The sequence below is a fragment of the Populus alba genome, chromosome 4, assembly GCF_005239225.2.
Source record: "Populus alba chromosome 4, ASM523922v2, whole genome shotgun sequence".
NCBI lineage: Eukaryota > Viridiplantae > Streptophyta > Magnoliopsida > Malpighiales > Salicaceae > Populus > Populus alba.
In genome coordinates, this window is record NC_133287.1 from 17,866,478 (window position 1) to 17,889,464 (window position 22,987).

At 31.7% G+C, this 22,987-nt stretch overlaps 3 protein-coding genes and 1 pseudogene across 3 annotated transcripts; 1 reads left to right on the forward strand and 3 right to left on the reverse strand.

Annotated features, from left to right (window-relative positions):
- Nucleotides 1-1,839: 1,839 nt before the first annotated feature.
- LOC118038338 (probable beta-1,4-xylosyltransferase IRX10L) lies at nucleotides 1,840-4,820 on the reverse strand (annotated as a pseudogene).
- A 7,777-nt stretch (nucleotides 4,821-12,597) lies between these two features.
- On the forward strand, nucleotides 12,598-15,595 carry LOC118038294 (uncharacterized). Its single transcript, XM_035044615.2, has 6 exons — nucleotides 12,598-12,953; nucleotides 13,525-13,724; nucleotides 14,116-14,256; nucleotides 14,351-14,431; nucleotides 15,081-15,205; nucleotides 15,307-15,595. The coding sequence occupies exons 1-6, from the start codon at nucleotides 12,731-12,733 to the stop codon at nucleotides 15,353-15,355; spliced, it is 819 nt and encodes a 272-aa protein (XP_034900506.1). The 5' UTR covers nucleotides 12,598-12,730; the 3' UTR covers nucleotides 15,356-15,595.
- Nucleotides 15,596-15,641: 46 nt separating this feature from the next.
- On the reverse strand, nucleotides 15,642-18,166 carry LOC118038284 (type III polyketide synthase B). The gene is made up of 2 exons (XM_035044605.2): nucleotides 17,346-18,166; nucleotides 15,642-16,813 (listed from the first exon to the last, which is right to left on the reverse strand). The coding sequence occupies exons 1-2, from the start codon at nucleotides 17,527-17,529 to the stop codon at nucleotides 15,822-15,824; spliced, it is 1,176 nt and encodes a 391-aa protein (XP_034900496.2). The 5' UTR covers nucleotides 17,530-18,166; the 3' UTR covers nucleotides 15,642-15,821.
- Nucleotides 18,167-18,767: 601 nt separating this feature from the next.
- Nucleotides 18,768-22,940, reverse strand: LOC118038300 (5'-methylthioadenosine nucleosidase). Its single transcript, XM_035044628.1, has 7 exons — nucleotides 22,879-22,940; nucleotides 21,961-22,052; nucleotides 21,426-21,532; nucleotides 21,035-21,109; nucleotides 20,518-20,592; nucleotides 19,837-19,929; nucleotides 18,768-19,344 (listed from the first exon to the last, which is right to left on the reverse strand). The coding sequence occupies exons 1-7, from the start codon at nucleotides 22,938-22,940 to the stop codon at nucleotides 19,147-19,149; spliced, it is 702 nt and encodes a 233-aa protein (XP_034900519.1). The 3' UTR covers nucleotides 18,768-19,146.
- Nucleotides 22,941-22,987: the final 47 nt, after the last annotated feature.

Genomic DNA, 22,987 nt, shown 5'->3' on the forward strand with positions numbered 1-22,987 from the left:
CCTTTTATCTCTGAAATTAGAAAAGTATTTGAATGAAAAATATCATGTTTCCTCCACATTAACAATATTGTTTTCATTCTATAGAATGTGCGTTCTTGATGTAATCTATTAGAAAATGTGGATGGAAGAACTCAATTGTGAAGTTTCTTAACCTTTGGAGATCAAATTTCTTGAAGATAAATTTAATTGAGATATGGCTCATAATTTTGATATTTATTTAACCTTGTCCCTATAAGTTGGCTTCCACAATTCAAGAAGAAGAAGAAGAAGAGAGTGTTGCTGGAAAGTAAATTAATTAATGATGACATGGATAATTTAAATAAATAGTGTTTAAAAGAGAGTTTTGCTAGCATTGTTCATATCTTCGAAACATCTTAATTTTAAGAGATTGATTGGGTGATGAAGGAGGTTTTTATTATTATTTTAGAGCATTTATGACCAACTTTGCAAATCATTATTACATAAGATATGGTAGTTGGCTAGGATATGAAGCAAAATAAGAGAAGATAGTAAGAACAAAAAAACTTTAAATTAGTTGCCTTTTCATTTCCTGAAGGACAAAGATTGCCTTTTTTTTTTGGAAAACTTTAACTTTAAGGTTCTTTTTTGGGTGCCAAGCAAAGAAGAGATGCTAAATAGTTAAAAAGATGCAGTTTGCAAAATTGAATTGGTTATCCTTTTCTTGATAGCAAAGTTTTCTTTCTTTTTTCGCACATTTGAAAGAAGGAAAACTGAATATCAATGAGGTAAGTAGTACCTTCTAGCTGAATTTCTAGCAGTACAATGCTTGAACATTGAATTCTTGAAAGGTTTGAAAATCATGTGAAATTATTCTTGAAATTTTTTCTAATAGTTTTGGTTAACATGGTTCTTCTATATTCTTAACAATAATATCAAATTTGTTTTTAATAATTCAATAAGTACACTATCAAGGCTCCTATTGAAAGACTTGAAAATTTCGCATTCGAGCTGGGACCCAATATTACAGTCATTTCCCAACTTCTGATCAATTCTATGATAAATGCATTCTGCTTCCAGTAAAATTAATGTATCATACCATAACGTTTCTTACTTTTTCTCTCTCAGTTTTAATTTGCTTTAGTTTCTTTAGAGGAATTTTGTGAGGTTTGATTTTATTTGGAGGATTTTTCTTAAAAAGAGATTTCTTGAACGTTTAGGGTTTGAGTGTGAGATATTTTATTGGGAGGTTACTTTCTTGAGAGGATTTATTGAATATTACACTATTATTATTTTGGGTTAAATGGTATCAAGAATTGGAATCTAGTTTAAAAGAATTCGCCAATCGGTATCAACACTCGTATTTGTCCGGTGGCCGACGAGTCCCCTCTCGTTCTACCGATAAAACCAAAAGGGATGTGATCTACTGTTTCTATCGCTGAACATGACCGCCCAGGGCAGTTCAAAAGACAAAAAATGTGGCTTCTGATCCATTGCTTTCAATGAATTTAAGTTGTGTTTCAAAGTAGGAGTGAATCCCCAAGTCACTTAGAAACAAAACACAAAACATTTGCCAGACCAAATTAGCCAAGGTTTAAAACTTGGTCACAACATGAGATAATTATATGCTATAATGAAGTCGTGCATCAAGGGGATTAAAACATATAACAGTTCCTTGTTTGAAGTTTCTTCATCCATTGCAGATTACAACTAATAGCCACTCTCTTAAACATGCAGAATGAATCTTTTAATCTGATACATTGAAAGCAAAATCATGATTTACACTTTCTGCGAAATAACCAATTGATTAAACCAACTTTGTTGGCAGGGCTAAGTGGTAGGCTGCTAAGAATTTCTTTAAGAAGCATCGAGTTAAAGCAGCTACCAAAGTTTTAAGTCACAGACTGGGCCTGCAGTCTAGTTTAAGATCTTCTCATTTGACTTCAGGTAAACACTTCTATCATGAGGCAATTTTCGAGCAAGTCCATTCAAAACTTGATGGAAAGCATCTCCTGCTTGAGTAGATTGTGGGAATAACTTTGCCTGCTTCATTGAAAGGTTTGCAAGCAGTCTTTGCTTCCTCCATATCACTTCAGGTGGAATGGAAGTGAGTACGGTGTCTAACTTTGGAACATCTTTCTCGTCTACAAATACCCTAATTTCTTCCCATGGGATTGCATCAGCAAAGGGTAAAACAATGTCGTCTGCTATAATAATAGGGATACAGCTAAATATCACTGCTTCAACCAATCTCGGACTCCATGGGGCCTAGCCAAGGGTACACAAACAGAAAACAGCTTGCAGCATGTCGTCATAATACGTTGTTGGGTGCTCTGTGGAAATGTCAAAAAGTGGATTGTCCTTGAAGTTCTCCCAGACTACTGCTCGTGCACCTCTGTAAACATATGAAACAAATTGATCGGTGATCTCCACTTGAGCCTCTATCACATATAGGATCATTGCTAAAACATGAAATCTATTCTCTCTTCCAATAAGCTTGACAATTGAATGAAGAAGTCTAAATATTGTATTTGACTTAATTCATTCTAATTGAAAAATATGTAAGGGTCATGATTCTAGTTTCATAACCCATACCATACAGGCTTCATTTCTGTTGATATTTTGTTTGAAAATATACTTAAGCCTCACATTCTATGGAAAAGAGTTGAAGTAATTGAACATCTAATCACATTCTTAAAGATGTAAGAACTATGTGAGAATTACATTGCATAGTAGCCACCTTCTGGGTCATTTCCTACATCATATAACAATCCTTCGAAGTAAATAAAAATTGACCGAGGTGTTTTTTGAGGAATCAAGTGGGTTTGCATTTTCTGTGGAGGAGCATATGGAGGAACTGTAATGAAGCCATAAACATGATTTCTTTGTCCAAAAGTTTGCACCAAGATGGCACGTTGGAGCAAGGGAAGAATTCCTCTTTCAATAGCCTTCTCTTCCCGCAAAAAGCATAAAGAATAGAGGAACATAAATTAAGAGTTGATGGAAATAAAAAGAAATTTCCAGAATGCAACACTTTATTACTAATATATATCAATAATTAGATATATCAGAAAGATAGCAACCTCAACAGCTCTCCAGAAAACCACATATTCAGGTCAATTGATTCAAAAATCAAAATGCATGGAGAAAATTTGTCAACAGAATCTAAGCGAAACAGGTGAAGGTAAATAAAAAGGAAAAGGTTTACTTACTTGATAGTGGAAGCATGCACCAAATTCGTGTGGCAAAACAAAAAAGTGGTTAGCACCTCTAGTCCGATTCCAATAAGGCCAGTTTGAAGAAATAAGTTGTATAGCACTTCTCATCATTCGCGGTGATTTGAAAGGCAAAGGAAGGCCATTTGGAGTCAAATCACAAGTTGCATATATAGGGGTATAAAACCAATCAGCTTCCTTGGGATTGAGCGTTCGTGTAGGGATATATAATAGGAACCGATGCATAAAGATCTCAGCTGCGAACATGTGGGTGAGGCATCTTGGGTCCTTTTGTAGAATCTTCTTATTGTATTTGCCTGGAAGTTCATAGACAAAAACTTTCAACCTTCCAATAGGATCATCTTCCAAAACATCTCCGGCACTACCTGCATGTTGTATAGCCCAGTCATACTTAGAGATCTCTCATTCATTGAACTCCAAACAACTTTTGTAGTTTCTGAAATCTACCCATTATCAAATTCTGATTCAACAAATCCACTATTCATAAAAGAAAACTTAACGTTTCATTTAAATCAGCAAGAACAAAACCTTCATTTTACCCTTTCCTTGCCCCCACATTTACCAAATCACATCTGATATTGCCAATTGTTTTTATTATCTTTCACATTGTTTTCCACGAGTCCCTATTCCATGTGTGTCTAATATACAATACTTGGACATTTACAATGGCTTAAGCATTATTATTTTTAACTTTTCAATCTCTAACTTGAGACAAATTGACCCTCTAATGTGATCTAGCTTTCCAAACTTGAGCGGTTCCTCTTCATAGTGCATGTAATAATATAAGAACATAGAACAAATAGAAACAAAGAATTAGGAAAGCTCTTTCATCATATGCTATGACCACCTATGTCATCATTAATAGAACTGTACCAGGTGTTAGACATATTAACGCCCATCTTCACGCCAAGTTGTTTCCCCAGTATGGAAAGTCAAGACATTAGAAACCTAAATAAATTCAATCATGCTTTTCCTTGACCAAGTCTTTATTAGCATACAATCACTTGAAGTGCAAGCTTAGACCATCTCAACCAGATATGTTCACCTAGGTGATGCTCAAAATAAACCCTAGAGAAGTTGAATTTTACTAAAATAGCTACCAATTGTGATATCAACCCTTTCCATCTATCCTGCTTCAATATCACTTATCTCTTCTTAACTCTTCTTGTTTTTCCTACATTAAAAAAGAAAGATTACTATAGTACATTCCAGTTAGTTTCAACAATAAATGTTAAGCCCCAATGCTTCAATACATCAACAAAGAGATGTTATCACATCTCCACTGAACTGGTAGACATGGACTAAACTGGTAGACATTTAGCAATTAAACTGAAGTCAGCAAATCATCAATTTTTACTTAAATTTAAGTAAATCCCAAACATCCACCAACCTAATTATTACTTAAATTTAAGTAAATCCCAAAAATCCACCAACCTAACTTTGTAATATAACTAGCAAAAAAAAATCACTCCAAATAATTTAGATCTACATTACAGTTAAAAGACCAAAAAACCAACCTGAAATCCTCTCAGTGCGTTGACTCTTGCCCAGCTTCACAACACCAATACTCAAAACAAGACCAGTATACCAAATAGCCCCAACAAAAACCCACTTCCAAATTTCCATTTTCTTGCTTTTAATCCAATGAAATCACACAAAGAAGGAACTTCAAAGAATCAGAGAGCAAGAAAGGTGGGATTTCTAAGGTGGTCTCGATCTACTGTTTCTTTGTTCACTTGTGGGGGTGCATAAACCCACGGGCCACCACTTGTAATTTCATAATCTTTCAGTGTGATTCTTGTGTTTCCAACGACTTCTCCAATCTATTTTTGACTTTCAGGAAGATTATTTTGTAAATTTTAGATGTTTAATGTGTGTTTAAATTATTGTTAAAATTTGAATTTTTAATGTTTTGTAAACATGTGTAATGTTTTGGTGTGTGAGTGGGTAATTAGTGGAAGAAGGGTGGATGTGTGTTTTTGAATGGATTTTACAGTAAATTTATAGACTTTTAAAGGATTTTAATCTATATTTTAAAAATATTAAAATTTATTTATGAAAAAAATAATACAATATTCACTTGTAATATAAGAATAAAAAAATCTAAAAATACTTAATATCCAAAATATTATTAGAGATAATAATTTATTATCACTCATTTTAATATAAAAATAAAAAAAACTTATATGAGATTAATATTCAATATATTATTAGAAATAATATAACTCATTTAATAATAATATAAAATATAAAAAATTTTATCTGAAATATTATTTGAAATGATATAATATCCAAAAATTTCAATTTCTTCTAAAAAAAAAAAACTAGTAATTAAAGACATTTCACCATTTTAGTATACTCAATGTTACAGTGCTTATAAATGAAAAGCATGAGACTATGAGAGTATGAACTCTTTAATTTCCTTGCTAAAATTGGAGCTTTGCATTTGAGCACGAGTAGAAAAATAAAAAATTAAAGAAATTAAGTAAAAGAGGGGAGAGCCGATCCTCTCATGTTATTGTTATTTTAAAAGTATTTTCATATATAAAAGAAGGAAGGACACTAGAAAAACATTGTTTTATACTGATTGGATAAAACTAAAGTACATACTTAGGTTTATTAACTTTGTCTTCAAGTTAAAAGTTGGGGAATCCAAAAGCGTGTAATAGTGTCCAAGAAGCTTCGTAAATTTACTCCAACCAATTTTGAATAATCATTTCTTAATTTTGTTTAAATATCTTATATATCCAAAGTTGTATTCGTGATTTGTTTATAATATTTTATTAATTTCAAACTTGATATAATAATTATATTTATCCTACTTTTCATAAAAATTACCAACAGTCAAGATCACCTGCAGAAAAAAACACTAGATAAATTTGTTTTTTGGTCTGTGTTTGGTATTATTGTGGTTGAAATTGAGATTGAATAAAAAGTAATTTAATGTGTTTAGTTAAAAAAACTTTTGCAAATTAAGGTTATAAAATAATTAATATATATGTATATATATATTGATGGTTTTTAATTTAATTATTGTAGATTTAACTATTATTGTTACATCATAAAATAAATAATATTGATATAAAATATTTTTTATTATTCCATTAAACTACGTTGCAATTTTATCATGTATGAAATCTATCCAACAAGGATTATATTTTTCATGGTTTATTAAACGCGCAATAATATCAAGGTAAAATATCATTAAGAACAAAATTTGGATTGCAATCAAATTCTGCAAATGCTACGTTGTCAAATGATATCTTTCTATTTTTTTTGAATAAAACACAATTAAAAATAAAAATAAAAACTGAATTTTTTTTTTAACTAGGTCGGACCCGAGAAGAACAAAATTGGGATTGCGGTCAAATTCTTTAAATGCTACGTCGTCAAATGATCTCCTTCTAATTTTTCAAATAAAACACAGTTAAAAAAATTAAAGTTGAATTTTTTTTAACCGGGTTAAATCCAGTTCAATACATTTAACTTTGGACCGGACCTGGTCGGTTCAGAACAATAACAGGAACAATGGAGAGTGACTCCACTGTTCGCACGAACAATGAAGTTCACTCTCCACTACATTCTGCAGGTTTGCGGAAAGCAGCAAAGAATTGTTTTCCACAAACTTGCGGTTTTAATTCATTTTAGCTGGCCCCACATGATCAATAAATTGTGATTTTTTTGTTACCAAACGTTGAAAAGTTACGGTTTACTTTAAAAGCAGCCGCAGCCGCATAAACAAACACCAACTTATTTTCGTTAATAACCAGATAAAGAAGGGATAACAATAAATAAACCATAAAAAAGGTTTTCTTTTCTTTTCTCTTTTCCCCAATCCTATGAGTATCCTCGTTTAATTATCCCTTTGGATGAATCTATGCTGGTATATAAAAACAAATAGTTGAATTAAAGTTTGGACGGTTGTACTGTATTAGCATAATTTAATTATTTGATAAAAAAAAAACCTTTAAAATTTCAATCATAACTAAATTGGTATACCAACGTTTCTAAAAAAAGCAAAGCTGGCTAATTTTTTCCAGGAAAAAAAATTGGTATACCACGTTGCGCCACGAGAAGAGTTAAATTTTGTCTAGAGTATATAAAATATTTAGGTGTTATCAATGTTTTTGAAAAAAAAAAAGTAAAGTTATTAACTTAAATGAGTTCAATAAAATTGATTAATTTAATAATATAATTAAAAAGTTAGTATTAATTTATTATAAAAAATGAGTTGGTAATATTATATTTGGAAGGAGAGTGAAAAAAAATATATTGAAGACTCACCATCGTTCTGCAATGGACATCACTCTATCATCAGAACAAAAAAAAACTAACCAAGATAGTTATAACACTATTGTAAAAAGTTGCATGATGACATTAAAAGATATCGCACACTTTGTCATATCAACGACCGAAAAGCAAACCAACCAAAATATTATAAAAGGAGTATTTTATATTTATATTTAATCAATTAATAGTTAAATTTAATAAAAAACAATAAAAAAAAACTCGAGATAATCTAAATCATTTTCAAAACTAAATTTTTTTTTTATATAGAAAGCAACAGAGCCTAAAATCTTATAGAAAATAAGTAAAAAAAGAAAAATCTTGTAGAAAGTAAGTAAGAAAGTTTTGGGAAAATAAGCTTGATATTTTTAAAATCCATCTTAAGATTCTGCAATATTTAACCATTTCATTAAAATCTTCACGATTCAAAACATGTCTATATATGAATAGTCCACACATTCCATTTATCTTGGAAACTTTTTTGTAATTTAACCTTTATTTTATACTTATATTTAGTTTACTTGAGCTTATATTTTAAACCTAATTCTGGCACAACAGATTAATTAAATAGTAATTGGTTAACAGTATAGAAGTGAATTGTACTTTATTGTAAATCATAATTGCTCATTTTGCTCCCCCCAATATAATTGCTCCCCCCCACCCCCCACCCCCCACCCTCAATTAGCCTTGATTTTTGTGATTGGTTTCTCTTTTCTCCAGCTTTATGTTGCTTTTAAAAAATTAATATTTATTTAAAAATATATACTATAATAATACTGAATTTATATATTTTTATTTTTTATATCAATATATTTTTTTTTATTGAGATGAATGCTTAAGGAATAATGATTAATTTACATGACACATCAGCATATTGTTTGTTTTAAGTTTGTTGATTATTAGTTAATGAAATGTTATTTTATATTATATATAACTTTTATTTGAATTTTGTATTTTAAGATGCTTGAACTATATATGAATTTTTATTTGAAGGCTTGAAATATGTATGAAGTTTTATTTGAAACATGTTTTTTAATGTGCTTGAACTATGTATGAATTTTTTATTTGAAACATGAATTTTTTTTAATGTATTTTAAAATTCCTTACGATTTTACGATTTTACGATCCGTTTTTTACGATCCGATTTTGTGAAGGGCTTTCCGTTTCGTTCTAAAATCTCGATTTTAACAACCTTGCTTATGACCATTATATATACTATTTTTTTATTTGAAAATATATTAAAATAATAATTTTTTATTTTAAAATTTATTTTTGATACTATTACATCAATACAGTTCAAAAATTATATATATGATGGTCATACGTTCTGGTAAAAATATTATAAACTGGTTTGATGAGTTACTGCAAAAAAGATTTACAACTTAGGTTCCTTGAAAAAGAAAGATTTCAAACTGTGCATTATGCTAAAAAGAATATCTTTAGACTAGTTTATGTATCAATTAAGATAAAATCTATGTTTAGAGTTGTCTCCTTTATATTTGACTTGGTACATTTAACAAGAAAAAAATTAATAAATTTTAATTTCAAGATTTGAAAAGTAAATCTCTTTAATCACTGTAATTAATAACCTCTTAATATTATCATATAAATAATTAACTAAACAGTTTCTCTTTGGTCTCGATGGTCGTGTTGGTCATGATCTTGGAACTGGGAAGAAAAGATTTTGCCCTTCTCATCATTGAAACTTGCAAAGCTTGTAGCCGGGGTAAAATTATGTTTTTTCATGGAGATTTATTGGTAATTATAAGATTGATTAGAAATAAATTAATTAATATATTTTTTTAACATGGTTAAATTACTCTGTTATCTTTAAAAGCAAAAAATATATGCATTTCAATCAAATGCTTTTTTTTTCTTTTCAAAATTATTTACACAATAAATTTACTTTAATATCATTGAAATTTTTTTTTTTGCATAGAACGGCTTCTTCATCTTATTTTTTTTTGTTTAAACAATAAAGTTACATAATTGCCCTTTTAAAACAAAAGTTGTTTTCAAGGGTGTTTTTAGTCCTTTTCTTCTGAGTTCTGTTTTTGTTTTTTTTTTTTTTAATGTTTAGGTTTGGTAAGTTTTTTTTTTTTTTTTTTTTTTTTGTAATTTTAATAAATTAAATAATATTAAATAAAGCGGGGTTGTCTAGTTTACTAAATTATGCTATCTTGGGTGGTGTTGAGAGCGAAATGTTGTCCTCTTTCTAGCGATGGAATGCATGCTTATGGTGAAGGTATGATTGGCCTCTAGTATATTTTCTTTCCCTTTTTATTTTCTCTTTTTTTATTTAGAAATTTACGCTAGCCTATTCAACAAATATTTGTGTCCTCTTTATTTATATATTTATCAATTACCCTCATTTTTTTTAATTACTATTTATTTTACTTTTAAAGATTTTTTAATTTTAGATTTTTTTCAATTTCATTCTTGTGAATTTTATTTAATTGTATCCAATTTGATCCTCATTCTTTTGATTACTTTATATATATATATATATATATATATATTATATATTTTTTTTGTTTTTTTAATTTCATCCCTCGTTATTTAATTGTATTTATTTTTTAATCCAATTTTGATTCTTGTTCTTTTGATTGCTATTTTATTTTTTTTATTTATTTATTTATTTTTTAATTTTATCCCTCAACATCTCATTTGGTTTTTTTTTAATCTAATTTGGATCTTCGTTCTTTTAATTACTATTTTTTTTAATTTATTTTATTTTTCAATTTAGTCCTTGATTATTTTCATTCATTTATTTTTTATATCATATTTGATCCATAAAATTTGGATTTTAAATTGTTTTGTGATAGGAATTTTTACTCTGTTATTTTTTTTTGTATATACTTTTCTACAAGGTAATCTCGATTTCATAACCCAGATCCTATTTAAATTCATTTTTTGTATCCTTTTATTATTTTTTTTTTAAATTCATCATTTGATATTTTGGCTAGTAGACCTTGGACTTCATTATTTTGTTCCACTTTCTTTTTCTTGTTGGTTATCTCAATCTCAGGAGTTAACTTGTTTTATTTTTTTAAAATATTATTTAAAAAAATATGTTTGAATCTACATTTATAATACGTTTTTATCAAATTGAAACCTCCAATTGTAATTTATTAATAATTAAGCCCTTGCATAACAGGAATTGATATCCATGTATTAAAAAAAAACCTAAACTTTATCAATATTTGGATTCCCTCACCGGACTTCCATAATGAATTCATGAATTTACCCTTCTTAAATAAAGTCAAGTAACATGGGTTTTGAGGGGCAGTACAGTTTTTTTTCATTAGATATTTGTTATTAAAATTGAAAGAGGGCATATCATTTTTACTTTTCTTTTGCAAAGAGAAAAGACTTAAATATATTCAAAAGCAAAATTTAATTAACTTTTATGTAGGGAATTTTTTGAATTTTGAATTTTAAAAGCATAGTAAAATATCTAAATTATAGTTCAAGGCAAAAATCCATAATTGTTGTCTAGGTTTTTTTTTTTTTTTTTTGGCTATTGTCAAGCTAGCTAAGTGTCAGTTTGATTTTTTAATTAATGCAAATAAAAAAAAACAAAAATTTAAAAGTTATTAGCACGTGAGTGGGAGGAGTCCATACTTTTTTAGCAACGCACGTGGACTTCTTCGGCGGCAAAATATAGTCTTTTATGATGACATTAGAAACAACTCATCATGCTCTTTATAATTCTTAGATGCATAGCGGTGGAGAACTGTCGATGTGTCTCCAATGTGCTTTTTTTTTTCCTTTTCTTTCCTTAAAAAAATACAAAAATTTAATTTTATTTGATTTTTGTATCCATATTCTTATTCTTTTTATTATTATTTGTTTTGCTTTTTATTTTTATTAAAATTTATTTTTTATTCAATTCAATCCCTCAATATTTTTATTTAATTTAATTTTTATACTTAATTTTAATCCTCATTTTTTTTTATTTATTTCTCGATTTATTTATGTTTTTCAATTTTTTCTCTTAATATTTTATTTGATTTAATTTTTGCATTCAAATTTGGTCCTTATTTTTTTTTTTATTACTACTTTTTTTAATCATTTTCTTGATTTATTTATACTTTTCAATGTTGTTCCTCAACATTTCATTTGATTTTGATTGTTTTTTTTATTATTATTGTTTATGTATTCAATTTTGGTTATTTTTTATTTTGATTTTTTTTTAATTATTTTCTTGATTTTTTAAATAATTTAATCCTTAATTATTTTCTTTTATTTGGTTTTTATATCAGATTTGATCCTCATTATCTAATTGCTATATATATATATATATATATATTTTAATTCTTGATGGTTATGAATTTTGCTTCATTACTTTTATACCAGTCCTTTATATTCTGGATCGTAAATTAGTTAAGTTAACTTGAGTTGAATTGAATTTTTTTTCTTGATGTTTTGTTTTTTGAACTTTTTTCAATTTCATCATCTGACATTAAATTTTTGACCTTTGACTTTGTAATTTTTCTGCTTTTCTTTTAGTAGGGCTATTATCTTAGGTCACGAGTTAGTTAATTTAACCTAAGTTAACCCGGGTTTTTTTTATTAATTTGACTTTTATCTTTTTTTCTAGGTTTTGTTTTAAAAAACTCAATTTTTTTTATCCCTATCTTATATTGTATGTCTCGAGTTAGTCAAGGTAATTCAAATTAAATTGAGTTTTTTTTTTCATGATGTTTGTTTTTTTTATTTTTTTTATTTTCATCTTTTGAGATTTGGTTATTGGGCCAAGAAATTTGTTGTTTTTATGTTTTTTTTTTTTTTTTTTTTTCCTGTAGAGTTATCATGGGTTGTAAGTTAATCAAGTTAACATGAGTTAATTTTTTTTTTTTTAATATTTTTTTTATTAATTTAGCTTTGGTTTTTTTTTTTTTTTTAATTTTTTTATTCAAATTTTATATTGCGGGTTGTGAGGTAATCGAGTTAACTTAAATTTTATATTTTTATTTTAGAAATTATTTTTAAATTATTTTTATTATTTGATGTTAGGTTATCGGGAGTTGATCAACTATTGAAACTAAAGTGACTGTATTGATTTCTGTTTTTTCTTCTGACAAAAATAATAAATATGGAAATCATAATGGGAAAAATAAAATTTCGCACCCCCCCAAAATAAAAATAAAAATAAAAATCCCCTCCCTCTTTAAAATCTCCATCAAGCAGCGCTAATTTCCCCTCAATTTCCATCACTTTTCAGGAGAATCAAATCGAATTCTACGATGAGACCACCGAAAAGACCGATCCAAGTGGTGACAACATGGGTGCGACGACAGCCTCCGAAGGTCAAGGCGTTTTTGGCGGTTGTGGCGGGGATGACAGCGCTGGTGCTTCTCCGATTCATCGTACACGATCACGATAACCTCTTTGTAGCTGCTGAGGCTGTTCACTCCATTGGAATCTCTGTGCTTATTTATAAGTTAATGAAAGAGAAGACTTGTGCTGGTAAGTAAACGGAATCCCAAACTATTAGGGTTTGAATTTTTTTTCATGGGGGTTATTAATTAGAGAGAAATTTTTAATTTTTGCGTTAAATCTTCGATCTTTTCTGTTGTGCTTCAATGATATAATGGTTATTTTTTGTTTATTAATGGAATGATTTGTTTAATGGGAAATGTTCCAATAGAGGGAAAATCGGATTCTGGTGCTAAATTTCAGGTTTTTTTTGGTTGATCAATCATCTAATGGTTATATATTTCTTGGTTTTGAATTGAATTTTTTCTTTCATTGTTATTGCTTCTGTTTGGAATTGATGGTATTAAAGAGAGCTGGGATTATTGTGCTAAATTTTGGGTTTTCGTTTGTCGTGTTTCAATGATTTTGTGACCTTATCTTTGGTAAAATTTTGGATTTTATTTTGTTTTCCATGGAAAATTTTGTTTTTTTGACGGGGAACTAATGTAATTAGAGAGAAAGTTTGGATTTTTCCGTTAAATTTTGGAACTTGTTGTGGTTATACCTTTCAGTTTTTGGATTCAAAGTTTTGGCTTGTAACATTATTTTGAATATTTTGCAGGGCTATCACTGAAAACTCAGGAGCTGACAGCCATGTTCTTAGCTGTGAGGCTGTACTGCAGCTTTGTAATGGAATATGATATTCATACCGTACTGGACCTGGCAACGTTGGCTACAACCCTGTGGGTTATTTATACAATCCGTTTTAAACTGAAGTCGAGTTACATGGAGGATAAAGACAACTTTGCATTATATTATGTGGTGAGTATTTGATTAACTCTACACTTTTTGTTTTTTTGTAAATGCAGTTATATTTATGGTTTCTTGATAGGAAAGACTTCTTATATAAAAAATGAACTTGTACGATGTTTTCCTCAATTTTTTGTACCCATCAATATTCACTATATAACGTTAATGTCTCCTTTATGCTTCTTTGTTCATGTTCATGGCAATGACATGCTCTTACAATACTACCCACATACTTGTGGATGAAACTAAGTTTGTTTTTTTCTTAGATTTTCTGGTTGTCAAACTTCAAATTCTTTCTTTCATGCTAACTAGTTCCCTTTCTCTATGTAATGAATATGGGATATGGATTACTCGATAATGATTATACCTTTAACTCTTACCCTTCAATTGAATTTGGATGCAGGCGGCACCTTGTGCTGTTTTAGCTTTGCTTATTCATCCATCAACATCTCACAATCTACTGAACCGGATCCTCTGGGCATTCTGTGTATACCTGGAAGCTGTTTCTGTACTTCCTCAGTTGCGTGTCATGCAGAACACCAAGGTTGGTGCTTTGGTTTCATATTGTAGAAAGTATTAGTCTAGGAGGTTTGCAAATTGAAAGTTGAAACTCATGTCTTCATTCGCTGTACTTGTAGATTGTTGAGCCATTCACTGCGCATTATGTATTTGCATTGGGTGTTGCAAGGTTCTTGAGCTGTGCCCATTGGGTCCTCCAGGTTTGTTCTTGCAGATCTGAATCTTTTGTATGGTTGCTCTTAGAATGTTTTCTGAAGGGAATGTTTGGAAAATTTCTGAACCAAGGAGCCTTATATATATATGAGCCGGGGATTTGGGATGGGGCTAGACTCGTTCGGTTCTCTACTTGTGGGTTTGTGTTTGGTCTCTGTCGTCTTATGGAAGGGATGCCGAACCTTAAACTCTTAATCTGTTTTTAGTGATGCTCTAAAAGCTATTCATGCTTTCAGATAGCTAGCCATGTTGTGAAGTGATTTCAGAGTCATTAGAGGTCATGCAGAACATTTCCATCTCAAACAGGCATCACAAAACCTGCATCTTGTTTATTATGATAAAATAATCAATTTTACTCAAGAGGGTTGAATAGTGTTAAAGATACTGGAATGAGCAGAAATTCTTTTTCTTCATCCCATTTACTATTGCATCATCACTCATATCCCCTGAAGTTAATACTGTTTTTGTAGGAGTCACTTCAAGAAATTTATGTGCCAAATACACTTCTTCTTCATCTTTTTCTGACCCCCCCCCCCCTCGTTCTCTCTTATCCTTGGCTGATACAAGTATTTTCCTTTAAATTATTAACTAACTAGAGTGGCAATTTACCATTAAAGTTTTGCATCTTGTGAACAGGTTTTAGATACTCGTGGACACTTATTGGTAGCCTTGGGGTACGGATTATGGCCATCTATGGTTCTTATCTCAGAAATTGTCCAGACTTTCATCTTAGCAGATTTCTGTTATTATTATGTGAAAAGGTTTGTTAATGTTTGGATGTCATTCTTTTATCCAAGGAGCATGTGAAACATCACCTTACAATTTTTATTGCAACATATATATGATTGTGATTTTCTTGCAGTGTATTTGGAGGGCAGCTTGTGCTTCGTCTTCCCTCTGGAGTGGTGTAATTGAAGCCGTCTTCTGGTGTAGTCTATGAGCAACATTGCTGCCTGAAATTGACTTGGGCAATGCTGTTGAGATCTGTTTTGTTCTCCAGTTAAGTTTCTCTTTCAAATTATGACAGGAGAAAAGTGGGTTTACTTGTAAAGTTGGGGATGCAGAAACTTGGTTGGAATTTTGTACTTAACACATAATTAATTGATGGTTAACTTAATTAATATGTCGGCTGTAATCATCTTTTTTGTTTATATTGTGAGAGTTGGTGCAAATCTAGTACCTTTTGTGACGTGCAAACCTATATTTCGTGAGTGATCCCTGTCAAAGCTGTGATACAAGAGCCTGTCTTCTTGAGTAGGCTATGAGATTTGGATACATAGAGCTATGAAGTTATACAAGGACAGTTTTGGGCCAAGAAAATGGATTTAGAACTTTTCTGCCACCAGTGTAGGAGAATAAAAAACCACCATATCATATTTAGATAGTTAGGTTTCTTGCAAGAATTCCCTCAAAGGTTATTCCAGGTCCAAAAGCCAGTATCAAGCCCCAATCACAATTTGCAGCGCCTGCCTTCATCTTCCTGCTCTCTTCTATCATGTACTCCAGCACGTACACAATGGTGTTGCTGCTAGCATTGCCATAATCCATTAGAGCTCTTCTACTAGCATTCAGTTTGTCAGGAAGCAAATCAAGTCTCTTTTCCATTCGATTCAAGATTGCGGGCCCGCCTGGATGGACTGCCCAAAACATCTTGTTGTAATCCTTGTCAGTTAGTCCAGCAACTCCTATCAACTTGTGGCAGAATCCTTCAATGTTATCTTCAATTATTTGCGGAAGCTCTCTTGCTAGCTTGAAGCTGATACCCTCTTCTGTTAGCTTGCCATCGATAGCCTTTTCAGTGTTTGGCAAGAAATTCTGGATTGCGGTGTGAAGCTCAAAGAGAGGACTTTCAGTAACCGGAACTGGATTTGTGCCTATTACCATTGCTCCGGCACCGTCCCCAAAGAGGGCAACCCCAACCAGATCATATGGTCTATCTACACTTGGTGGTTTGAACCCGATAATGGTAGTTTCAGAAGTAGCCAGCAAAACTCGACTTCCCGGATTGTTCTCAGCGATATCCTTGGCAACACGAAGGCCAGCCACACCTCCAGAGCACCCTGAAAAGTATAGCATAACACGCTGCGTTTCAGGGCTGAGTCCAAGGCCTCCCGCTAAGTAAAGGTCGCCACCTGGTAGCCTAGCTTCACTCGAGGAGACGTAGACCATGTGAGTTATATCTGATACAGACCTGCCCCATTTCTTGATGCAAGCCCGTGAAGCTCCAATGGCCATTTGTGTTACAGCATCGTTACAGATATCTAATCGCTGTTTGATGGTAGGGATGCCTTCAATGGCAAGTTCAGGGTATTTGTTCAGGATCTCATCTGACATGACCACATACCTAGTTTTCACGGTGGTTGTTTTGCCTGCAAGTTTCCATAGAGTGAAAATGAGGGTTATACCAGCTAGTAATTAGTGATATATTAGTAATTATTTCTGAATGTACTTTGAAGAAATAGATAAAAATAAGTAGGAGAGATCTCTCAGGTAGATCTTAAATAGAAATATTCTTTAACACCTTTTATGTTCATGAATACTATTCTCTTTCTCATTTGTCTTTTTATTTAAAGTTAGTAAATAACTAATAGAATATCCGTGTACTGTAAATTTAATATCCGTACTGTAAATTTTCCCAAGTATCAATACCCTAAATTTTGAGTTCTAGCAGATGAACTACCTAAAAAGGTGATAAGAAAAAAGAATACTCCTGTAACCCTGTCCCCCATTGTCAAAGGTTTTGTTTGGCACAAATTGCTATCTGCAACAGATTTATTAAGCCTAAGAAGATTGTATTGTCCTCGTGTCCTCTCATTTCTATATTCAATGGATAGCATGCATTCCCTTAGCATTTATCTGGACGTGAAAAGCTAAACGAGAAAAAAGGTTTTGCAGAGTTACAGAGTCGAGTTAGCTTCTGCTTGAGCTCTGGATCATCGCAATTGGTGTTTTTGAAATACCCATCGACCAGAAATTCTTGCATGACTAGCTGGTGAGGAAATGCCTTGCCGAGAGCCAGAATTGAAGCTTTGCCAGGACTGGCCTTCGATGTCAAGCCTCCTTGTCCGATCTGTTCGCTCCCCATGGTTTCGCTGCTGGAAGAGATGTTGACACTCTTGCTGGGAGAAGATGCTAGGCAGTAACCCCTTCACTTCCCTGTGAAGCAAGGTCAGGAGCCTCATTTATACAGCTGCTGCATTCTATGTTGAAGTATATATTAAAATAAGGTGCAGGGGATAATTGTATTTTCGTCATGTATAGTGTGGTATACATAAATCTGTATTCTTTTATGTAGCGTAAAGGCAGTAGTTGGGAAACAAGGCTTTCATGGAGATTATGTTTAAAGATGTTGGTTGATATTTGGTGATGGGTTTGCAAATTGATGCATTGATGCGTGCTTTCTTATAATCTATATATGCAGCCCCGAATCCTTGCATTAAAAAAGAAGAAGCAGCACTAGCCTTGTATTATTGCATCGTTCAGCTCTAGCTGCGCCGTTAACGTGAGCCGCACCAAAAATTGGGGCAACGAGGATAATGTGAAATCTAAATGTCAAAATAGATTGAAGCAAATGCAATGGACGGTTCACAGGTGGACATGAAATAAAGATTAGTCCACGAATTGCAGCCTAAAATCTTTATGGATATGTGTGCAAATGCCAGTCCAAGCAACTGAACAAAGGCAATCTGTCTCTGTTTTTTTTTTTTTTTTAGAATGTGTTTGTTGTTAAAGTAATTTTTTATAATTATAATTTTAAAAAAATATGATTAGATGTTGTTAGTTGAATTTAAATATGTGTTTGGTAAAAATTATGATTAAAAATGTATATGTAGCAAAAAAACATGTATAAAATATTTGGTGAAAATATCGTACAGTTGTCTTTTTAAAGTGTTTTTTATTTGAAAATGTATTAAAATAATATATATTTTTTTATTTTTTTAAAATTATTTTTGATATCAGCATATTAAAATAATTTTAAAACATAAAAAAAATATCTCAATTTCAAGCAAAGCAAAAAAAAAAAAAAAAATTTTCAAACTTTTTCAAAAACACTTTCCAAACACAAAAATAAAGAGTTTTTAAAAACTCAGTTAAAAAAAATATATAAAAATTACTTCTTTCTATGTTTTGTTTCATCGCAACAAATAGAATTTTATAAAATTCTTTTAAAAGAATTATAAAAACTACTTTACAAAAACTATATTCCATACTTAATTTTTTAAAAAGTCCCACAATACAAAATGCAATTTGATTTGTTACCAAACACTTTACCGTATTTTATTTTATCACAAACAATAAAACAGGTAAAAAACAAACGCAACCTTAATGAAAGGAAGAGTACTGCCAAACTATTGAAATTCACACCAGGGCAATCTAAGATTATCATACCAGGTTCCGTTATACAAGATTGTCACGCCAAGTTCTTATGCCAACAGCATATCACCCTTTTGGCTGCATAACGGTATACCTAATCAAATTGTGCTGTTGGTCCCAATGCTTGGACCTCGGTTGAGTGCGTGGAAATATAAAACCAAACCATCAGACCCAGAAACATTGGGCCCTCTCAAACTATGAACTATGGCAGTTTTAAGCTAAATATCACATGTCTTCGAACATATATTGTATCTCGTGAAACAATGGTTCATTTGATACTTCCCGACATGCATCTTCCAAAAAATCAGGCAGTGAAGGTCACATCATTTCAAAGCTCAGAGAGACACTTTCCACTGATGAAATCAACAACTTGGGCGACTGCCTGTTCAAGAGCAGCAGTCACTGCAGCCAGATTCTGCAAGAACTCCTCTGCAGTTGGCTTGTCACCATCCACTATGTCAGTCACAGCTTTTATGAATATTGCAGGGACTTTCAAAAGATCAGCCACATAAGCAACAGCAGCTCCCTGAAACCAGAAATATCATATATATTAGGAACTTAAGAAACATATATAATTTAGGAATAAAAATGGTATTTTCATTTGATGCGTCATTCTCCCTATCATCTAAAGAGAAAGGTAGTGAGCTGCATGGATGATGAGCTAATTGCAAGAAATTCCTAACGCTGGAGAAAACCCAAAATTGCATTTTGTAACTAATAGAGGAAAATCTTGGTGGTCGTTACTCTAAGAAAAAATGAAGTTCAAGTTCATTATGCATGAAGGTGTTCAAGATTTGATATGTATAGCTGTATATAGCATGCTGCTGTTGAAGATTCATCAGAACTTACGGAAGGATATTACATTGAAAGTAACTTGAAGTCCTGCATTTTTGTAGTCAATTAAAGTCTTACATATGCATCAAGCAATCAATTAAAGTTCTTCTAGTCCAATAACTCAGTTCATTGGAGGACAGAGACGTTTCAGCCCCCATGTTATCAGGGAAGGATTCAACTTTACCTCCATGTCTTTAACCGTAGCTTCGTTTGCAACAATCGATGCTTCGTCTTGTGGGGACATATCAAGAGAGTCTCCAGTAGATAATTTCCCAGCCTGAAACATTAGCATATTGTATGTTACAATTTTTGAAGGTCAATGCAGGCTTCAAGAACAATACAGAAATTTTCCATATCATGCAGTAGTTTCAGCATAGGGAATTTATAAATGCCTTTCAAAACAACTTCAACCATTCACTGTCATCAGTTACAGATGTTTTTAACTATTTCAGAAAATCAACCTTACCATGTGAAGAGAAGGCAGCACAAGTTTAACTTCAAAGAAATGGATAGACTAGCAAAGCATCACTGGCAGAGTATTCAATAAGTGGGTGCATAAACTAAACCATGTGCTTCTTGCTAGAGTTTATTGATGAGACGTATTGGATCATTAACCTTGTTAGAAATTTTAAGAACTAATTTTGTCAAGTTCTCCAGTCAAACCCCACTAAAACAAGGTTTCTTTGTTCAGAAAACAAGACTATTACGAGAGCTCCATAAGCAATAAACAATCCATTTATTGGTAACTTTTAGGATTATTTGAACTCAATCACAGAACTGGCAATAGCCCACAAACTGAACACTACTCCAAAAAGAAAGCATCCAGCACATATAGATAAGGGATGAAAACGTTCAATAAATTCACCTTTAGGTTAAGCTCCTTCAAGAGATTAGGTGTTGAGAAAGACTGCCTCGAACCAACTCCATAGAGATCAAAAACCTACCAGGAAAAGAAAAAAAACACAGAGGGAGGAAAAGATTAGGTACAGTAGTGCTACTGAAAAATACAAACAGACAAAAGGAAATTATCATTTATAAAGCAGAATTAAAAAACATGCACCCAAACCTAGCCATCTGCTAGGATTTGTATGTGCTTTCATGGTTTGTTTTGAGTCTGTTTGCTATACCAGAGGGAATACCAGAGTTCATGATGACTTCCAGCAACCTTTAACATTCAAACAACTTTACTTCTAGATTGCGGATTTCACTAGAGAATGAGTGTTTATTCAAACAAAAAATAAGTTGGTTTTGTCAATGGCCTTCGAATTTAGGTTTTGGCCATCAGAAAGTCCTCCACAGAGCAGACTTACAATACAAAATTTCAGGTTCCTTTACATTATTGACAAATAACAAAAAGATCAGAAAACCTAAGGAAAACTTACAGGAATAGGGATTCTTCTGTCATGGAAAGCAACATCAGATACAAGAAACACATCACTAATGCATGCTCCTTTGACCTGGAAGCCTCCATCAATCAGCTTTTGATCGAAAATTTAAAGAAAGTGCATAATTTTATTTCAGATGAATATTCAAAAATGGCTGTCAGCATTTACTGCTTTTATTAAAGGAGGGTGCACTCTTTTCAATACTAGCAACTAATCAAATTAGCAGCTACAAAAACAGGCACAATAAAAAAAGAATGAACCTTGCTGAAGTGGAAGAAAAAATTATCTTAACAGTGGAAAAATGAATGAAAATCGAATACAAGAAGACCAGTAACATTTTGAAAATAATTAAATTTGCAGTTCAAACAAAGAAAGGGAAGGGCATAACCTTAAAGCCACCAGCAGTGCCTGCATTGATAATTAAGTCTGGCTGTAATGCTTGGATAGCAGCATAGGTCACAAGAGATGCAGAAATTGTGCCTACACTATCAACCCCTGAAAATACATGGTTTAAGAAATATTTGAATGATTACGCCATAGGAACCTAGAGATAAAAGAACATCTATTCCTTGACACCCCTATTAGTTATTGTATGACAATGGGGAGCTAGATTGAAGGCATATCCCATATCCATGTGCAAAACAAGTGAATCCAAGAATATCATCAAGTACATCTTGGAAAGTGCGAATTTGATGGGGGTGGGAGTTTATAGTTTTAAGGAATTTACATAACTGCATGAATATAGAGTATATAGTTTTAAGGACTTTACATAACAGCATGAATATAAACTTTCAAAGCGTGAATATTTGATAAGCACAGTAATCTGGTATTATGATCGTGCAACCAAGGCAGAACTGATGCTTCAAACATAATTTGAAAAGAAAATGATAAAGAAAACAACTCCCAAGAGCATAAAAAATTACCCAGGGTCAAATCCTTTCCAGGCCAAACTAAGTTGATATGGAGGTCCTTGTAGATGCCATGATATCTGATCCAAGGCACCCCTTTTGGAAACCTGAACCATCAATCAATGGCATATTAAGACTTGACGGCAACCACATGTATCATATGGTATTCAAAATTCAAATAGAAAACAAAAGCTCATCACATTTTCAGAAACTTAAACTAACCCAATAAAAAATCCCTTCATCCCCCATGAATATCACTTTTATCAGAATAAGCACAAAACACAAGGCCACAGCATACAAACGACGAAAAAATTGTCGCTCCCAGTCTCTACCTTTCTCCAGTAAATAAAGTTCCGGAAAGCAAACTTGCAAGCTTCACCTAACAATTTAAACTTAACCGAATAAAAACCTTCAACGCCCAAAACTGAAAAAAGAAAGGCCAGAATAATGACCCCACACCAATTAAAAAAGAGCACTTTACTGTAATTTAAAAAAGAGCCAAACTTCATTCAGCCAAATAAAATATGAATTACCCAAATCACTTGGCGAAAAAAAGGTCCTTAAAAGGGTAAAAACTTTTCAGCTGCATTGATTACATTGATATTCAACAAAAATACTCCTTGATCTGCGAATCTATTCATATACCACCATAACTGATCGTGCTTTGTATTCTTTTTAAAAACAATCAAAACTCAAAAATATTGAAACTTGCGCAGGAAAACAAACTGCAAGAAAATCTTGTAGCTATTCTCATGATCCTGCAAACATACGTATAAAGATAAAACACAAAAAAGATTGCAACTTCATCACACATTGAAATGAACAGAACAGAACTATCTTTACAATCAATCACCACAACCCACAATCAAATCAAACATTGCCAAAAACCCATTTACAACATAAATAAACAACACAAAGAAGAAATCAACTCACACAGGATCAAGGTCTTCTTTGAGCTGGAATTTGTTAACAACAGGCATGGCTTCTGTTTGCATTGCCTATTGAAGACACAAAACACACGTAAACACATGAATAAAAAACA

Coding starts and splice junctions, on each gene's coding strand:
- LOC118038294 (XM_035044615.2), top strand. CDS start 12,731: ATGAGACCACCGAAAAGACCGATCCAAGTGGTGACAACATGGGTGCGA. Junction 14,257..14,350: donor GTGTCATGCAGAACACCAAG/GTTGGTGCTTTG, acceptor CTGTACTTGTAG/ATTGTTGAGCCATTCACTGC. Junction 15,206..15,306: donor TGTTATTATTATGTGAAAAG/GTTTGTTAATGT, acceptor ATTTTCTTGCAG/TGTATTTGGAGGGCAGCTTG.
- LOC118038284 (XM_035044605.2), bottom strand. CDS start 17,529: ATGGGGAGCGAACAGATCGGACAAGGAGGCTTGACATCGAAGGCCAGT. Junction 16,814..17,345: donor GCAGAAGCTAACTCGACTCT/GTAACTCTGCAA, acceptor GGAAACTTGCAG/GCAAAACAACCACCGTGAAA.
- LOC118038300 (XM_035044628.1), bottom strand. CDS start 22,940: ATGCAAACAGAAGCCATGCCTGTTGTTAACAAATTCCAGCTCAAAGAA. Junction 22,053..22,878: donor AAAGAAGACCTTGATCCTGT/GTGAGTTGATTT, acceptor TTGATGGTTCAG/GTTTCCAAAAGGGGTGCCTT. Junction 20,593..21,034: donor ACAGAAGAATCCCTATTCCT/GTAAGTTTTCCT, acceptor TTTTCCTGGTAG/GTTTTTGATCTCTATGGAGT.